We start from the raw sequence: 6,385 nt of genomic DNA on the forward strand, positions 1-6,385 counted from the left end.
GTCAGGAGGTTGGCAAGGGGACACAACTCCCACTTGTCTTTAGTAGCACAAATGGCTGGGAAGATAATGACCTGGGCAAAGGAAGAGAGAGGAGGAGGTGACAAAGGGCAGAAAAGGAGGAGAGCATTTGGACCAAATGCCCTTCTCTAGGTCAGTGCTCCCCCTACCCTTGTGAGTCTCAGACACTGAGGGACCCAGGATTATGACCCGGGGGCCTTGGAGCCATGTCACCACCAGGCCCTAGTGCAGCTGTACAAGCTTTTCGGTAAACTTTTAAAAAATAAGACAAAGAGTGTGTTTTTCATTTTTGGTATCTAGAATACAGAAAGAAATTCCACAACTCTTTAAAGACAAAGACAAAGCCAATCTTCCTAAATATTTTAATATAGCTTACTGATTTAAATGATGCAATATAACAACTATAATGGAAAAATAAAAATCATATATAAAAATAAAGGATGCAATATTTTTATACTTCTTTAGATATCATAGAATTGTAATTTAAAATTTTTAATTTCTTATTTTACCCTCTGTACAAATTTAAGTCTTGCTCCAGGGTTCTGGCCTATGGGAATGGTTACAGTATTCCAAAAATGAAAATTAATGCAAGAAAGAAGTGATTTAGATGCACTAAATTCACCTAATCAGTCATTGTGGTACTTTGGAAAAATTTATCAGTTGTGCATAGTTTGAAAATATAGGCTGAAATATTTTGCAAATACAGATATGTGAATGGTAGGTAAACACAAAAAAAGTGCTCAAAAGCATTAATAGTGAGAAAAATGCAAAGTATAACCCCAGTAAGATATTAGTTCACCCCTTAAACATATACAATTATTGTTTCTAAAAACAGAGAACAAAAGACAAGAAACATGGAGTTCCCGTTGTGGCGCAGTGGTTAACGAATCCGACTAGGAACCATGAGGTTGCGGGTTCGGTCCCTGCCCTTGCTCGGTGGGTTAACGATCCGGCGTTGCCGTGAGCTGTGGTGTAGGTTGCAGACGCGGCTCGGATCCCGCGTTGCTGTGGCTCTGGCGTAGGCCGGTGGCTACAGCTCCGATTCAACCCCTAGCCTGGGAACCTCCATATGCCTCGGGAGCGGCCCAAGAAATAGCAACAACAACAACAACAACAAAAAGACAAAAAAAAAAAAAAAAAAAAAAAAAAGACAAGAAACATGAGTCAGTACCAAGTTGTCTTAGTTTTCACCTGAAGAAGCTTGAATTTTATTCTTTAAAAATGTTTGAAATTTTTAAGAAAGGTAATTTCTCAAAATTAAAAAAAATAAAACATGATTTTTAAAATAAAGTTTCAGGAAGATTAATCTGACATATATTCACAGAATGGCTAATTTAATAAAAATAATATAACATAAAAAATAAAAACCATAGTACTTCCTTTACTAGAAAGGAAGTATTAAAGTCCTTAAAAATATGGAAGATATAAGATAAAGTAATCTGATTGTCCAGATGATGTGTTTAAAAATTTGGGACCAAAATTATCTTGCCAAATCATCAGGAGTCTGTTCCACAGTTTAAATATTTTTATAGGACCGTCTCATTAATAACATTTTTACTTTGTTTGCAACAGTTCTTAACAGTTAACTCCCTTATTATCATACTGTAAAAGACAACAATTTATGAAAAGATGCTCTAATAATTAGAGACAGGCAAATCAAAACTACAATGAGATACCACCCTCACAGTGGTCAGAATGGCCATCATTACAAAGTCTACAGATAACAAATGCTGAAGAGCGTGTGGAGGAAAGGGAATCCTCCTACACTGTTGGTGGAAATATGAGCTGGTGCAGCCACTATGGAAAGCAATATAGAAGCTCATCCGAGAACTAAAAACAGAATTACCATATGATCCAGCAATCCTACTCCTGGGCATACATTTGGACGAAACTATAATTCAAAACAATTCATGTACCCCTATGTTCATAGCAACATTACAACAGGCAAGGCATAGAAACAACTGAAATGTCCATTTGCAGATGAACGGATAAAGAAGTGATACATATATGCAGTGGAATACTGCTCAGCCATAAAAAAAGAATGAAATAATGCCATTTGTAAGCAATATGGATGCAATTAGAGATTATCATACTAAGCAAGGTTAAGTCAGAAATAGAAAGACAAATACCATATGATGTCACTTATATGTGGAATCTAAACTATGGCACAAACAAGCCTACTACAAAAGGGAAACAAACTCATAGACATTGAGAACATAATGGGTGCCAAGGAGGAAGGGGTGTGGGGAAAGGATGGACTGGGAATTAGGGGTGAATAGATGCAAACTATTACATATAAACATCAACAAGGTCCTACTCTATAGCACAGTCACTTAAATTCAATATCCTGGGATAAACCATAATGGAAAAATAATATTAAAAAAGAATGTGTGGGAGTTCCCGTCTTGGCGCAGTGGTTAACGAATCCAACTAGGAACCATGAGGCTGTGGGTTCAATCCCTGGCCTCGCTCAGTGGGTTAAGGATCCGCCATTGCTGTGAGCTGTGGTGTAGGCCAGTGGCTATAGCTCATATTAGACCCCTAGCCTGGGAAACTCCATATGCTGCAGGTGTGGCCCTAGAAAAGACAAAAAAAAAAAAAAAGCGTGTGTTTGTATATCTGTTTGTATGTATGTTTGTATATCTATAAATAGACATAATTTAAAAATTTAATTTTCCTAAAAGACAATGTTTTAATGTATTTTTATGTAATTCACATTTTTACCTCTTTACTAAGCCCACTGTTTAGTTTTGCTAACTTTGGTATTTGTCTTTAACAAGACATTCTTTTTTTTCTTCTTCTTCTTTTTATAGCTGCACTATTGCCTATAGGACTTCCTGGCCTAGGGATTGAATTGGAACTGCAGCTTTGGTCTACACCACACCATGGCAACTGGATCAGAGATTTCAGCATCCCTATTGACAAAGAGAAGGCAAATGGGAGCAAGAGGCAGTCAGGACACGAGATGAGAAAACTAAGGATGACCAGAAAAGGGCCAAAAGTCAGAAAATATGAGGCAGAAAAAGAGGCAAACAGGATGTGGGCAACCAAAAAGAATAGGAAGGGAGACAGAGCAGAAGGAAGGAACAGAAAAGAGAATGAGATGAGTGGGGAAGGAGGTGAGAAGGGAGAGAGGGAGCCAGGAAGAGGGCGTCAGGGCATGTGGGACATAAGACTTGGTAAGAAGAGGGAAATGGGAGCCCCTGGTCTGATCCTCAGTTAACTAACACAAAACAGGTCGATGGAGTACACGAGGTCAACCACGTAAATCAGCAGGTTGATGGCTGTCAGGATGGCCACAGCCAGTCGTTGGTCCCAGACACACATGAAGATCCCACTGCTGCAGGTGGCATCGCTGGACCACTGGGGCTGACCTCCAAACTCCTCGTTGAACTGACAGAGGCCAGAGGACCACAGCAGTGAGGTAGAAGAGGGTGGAGACCACTGTCTGACACAACATGAAACAGGTGAAGGGCGGCCTTATGTCACATTCACACTTGTGTTCCAGGATGGCCACGGTCACCAGGATGGAGCAGATGGAGTACACGGCCACACACCACCTCAGGGCCAGATGGTGCTGGTACAGGGAGGGGTTGCTGATGAAGGCGAAGATGACACAAGCCACAAAAATCTCCAGCCTTTTGAGCAGGCCTGGAAAGGAGCAGGAGGCGGCCTCAGCGTGGACACAGGTCCAGACCACTTCTATGGCATAAGCCACAGAAGCGATGCAGGAAAATGCAGTGGTGGCAATGGCGTAGTTCCTGGGAGGGCCATCAGGAATGAACTGAAGGTAGATGATGGGGTGTCGGGAGCCATAAGGCTGCTCCAGTAAAGAAAGCAAAGCCACAGTTGGCAACTGTGTGAGACTTGTCTGGTTAGCAGAGCTACAGACAAGCTGAAGAAAGAAGAAGGATTGCAGAGCAATCCCTTGAAAAACATCGGCTCCAGGAAAATAAAAATGATATCCCCTAAAAAATATGTTAATCTATTTTTTCTGTGTTTATCCTTCTTTTTCTATCTTTGATTCACAGCTTTCTTACAGTTAAGGATTTGCCCCGGGTACGTAAAACACTTGAACCAAAACAGAGTGAAGTTATTTAAACAATGTAATGGAAAAAGCCTTTGTTTTGGAGTAACAATTTATGGCACCTATTTTGTGAGAGTATACAGGGGAAACTTATGATTTCAGTTCCTTTACTTAAAAAGAAGTTTGGGGCTGGGAAAAATGTTGTTTGGCCTATAAATTGCTATTTTCTATAACAGATATATCTTTTATCAAATAACAGTGTCACCTGTAACTTTCATCCCTTGTGGGGGCATTTGTTAATTTTTGGGTATAATACTCCTTTCTATTGAAATTGGTGGTTTGGAACTTACGTAAATCAGCACAATAGGTTAAATGCTTAGCTTGCTGGCGCCAAATAAATCGTAGTCTCAACAATGTCATGAGCCCAAGGCTTTCATGCCTTTTTGTTAACTACATACGCCTGTAGTTAAAGAATGTTAGGTATCATAGTTTATGACTTATTAAAGCTTTGTTCTTAATATAAAATAGAATAGCTACTATTGTTGACCTTTTAAGAAAAATACAGTGTGAAACTTTAAGTTTGTAATCTTGAAGGAAAATCTAAAGTTGAAAGGAACATGTTTTAACTAACCTTTTTTTTGATCTCAGGTGGAGGGAACAGAAAGGGCTTTAAATCAAATGTTAATGTCAAATCTTACACGAAACCTGATTGTGATATGGTATAAAAACTGATGCTTTTCATTTAATAAATTGGGTCATCTGCAGCATGCAGCTGAGGAGTTGGCTCCAATTCTTTCCACGCCGTTTGTAGCTCATCCTCTCCTTCGGCACTCCCTGGCTGTTGGGGCTGGACCTCGGCAATGGGGTAGGTGATGGAAGCTGAGAGGCAGAAGAGAGTGAAGTAGCTGGCATAGATGATGAGAAAGCTGTCCCAGGAGGAGAAATCAGAGTCCAACTCCAATAACTCGACTATGAGGATGATGAGGGTCACTGTGAAGCAGAAGTACCAGATGAGCACGGACGAGTTATTTAAGTCCTCATTCCAAGCGCCGACAATGACCACCAGGGAGAAGGCCACGCAGGTGGAGAGCAGCTGCAGGAGGTGGAGGAAGTAGCCCATGAGGTCACAGAGCCCAGGCCTGAGGGGGATCACATGCGGTCGTGATGCTCAGGTGAGCCACTGTCAGCAGAATGGCCGCAGTCTTCACTAACGACCCACCAGAGAAAGATCTGCCTCTGGAGGTGGATGAAGTCAGACACCTGTGGAGGCTGAGGCTCAGGATCTGCGGAGTTTGAACCATTGGCCCAGATACTTGGGTAACAGCATGGCTGCTCCAGAATGATGCTCCCCACCATCCCCCTTGGCCTTATCAGAAGACTGGTCTTATCCCAAACCTCACAGCAGGGTGTGTCTGACCGTGAACATTTTTTAAAACCTCTTTGATCTTTTTGCCATTATCTATGGAGACTCGGGGTAGGATGGTCCTTATCCCAAACTGCAGAGCTCTGAACATTGAAGAAGAGTTTTAAAAAATTTTGTTTGGTAAGATCATTTGACCTGAATGGACATGAGACAATTTATGGTGAAAGTTTAAAAGATCAGTTGTGGAAATGCTGCTGTGTTAGATTACAAGGTACTTTCAGACTCCCGTAGGGTGTTACCTTACAGAGTAGATGTACCATGTTACCCGTCTGAAGCTAAAAATTCAGTCTGGAGCATACCTGGCCCCAAAGTTCTCAGGACAGGGAGTGTACATTGTACTGCTAACCCATTTTACAACAGAAACTCAGGTTCAGGGAATCGAGTGCCTCCCTAAGATCCCATGACTAGGAAGTGGGCACCCACATAACAGTGCCAAAGCTGTGGGTTTAAGCCCTGTGCTCTCCAGCCCAGCATTGCAGCAGGGCCCGTGGGTGCGAGCCCACGACCAAAGCTCGGGGCTCTAAGAACCCAGGACACCCCTCAGGGCCCAGCCTCCTTCACAGCATCCTGAAGGGACAGGAGTCTGGCCTGTCCTTCCTGTAGCCACCACTAGAAGGAGCTGCCATCTGAGGGGACACAGCCCCACCAAGAGGAGGGCAGGTGCAGAGGTGAGCAGGGAGAGGCCCTGGGGGAGAGCAAGGCAGTGGGGACAAGATGACATGGGAAGTGGGAACCGGTTTGCACCCCTCCCCCCAGGTTTGCCTAATGTGTGCTCTCCCCCATTTGGGAAGGAAACCCCAACACTCATTTCATATGTGCACACAGGTGTGTAAGGATGTCTGCCGATGTTTTTCTTGTTTTATCAACATGAGCCCGTGTCACGCACACTGCATCCTGCTTTTCTACCCCTGCCCCCA

General features: G+C 42.6%; 1 protein-coding gene across 1 annotated transcript; it reads right to left on the reverse strand.

Moving 5' to 3' along the window:
• Window positions 1-3,153: 3,153 nt before the first annotated feature.
• Window positions 3,154-5,401, reverse strand: LOC110261553 (myeloid-associated differentiation marker-like). Its single transcript, XM_084970555.1, is given in 4 exon segments — window positions 3,154-3,421; window positions 3,423-4,003; window positions 4,848-5,184; window positions 5,265-5,401. Coding segments are annotated over 4 exon segments (1,239 nt in total). The 3' UTR covers window positions 3,154-3,237.
• Window positions 5,402-6,385: the final 984 nt, after the last annotated feature.

Source organism: Sus scrofa, chromosome 7, assembly GCF_054392235.1.
Source record: "Sus scrofa isolate SSC_HxYL_T2T_F1_AM1 chromosome 7, Sscrofa_HxYL_maternal_Yorkshire_Landrace_v2.0, whole genome shotgun sequence".
Taxonomy (NCBI): Eukaryota; Metazoa; Chordata; class Mammalia; order Artiodactyla; family Suidae; genus Sus; species Sus scrofa.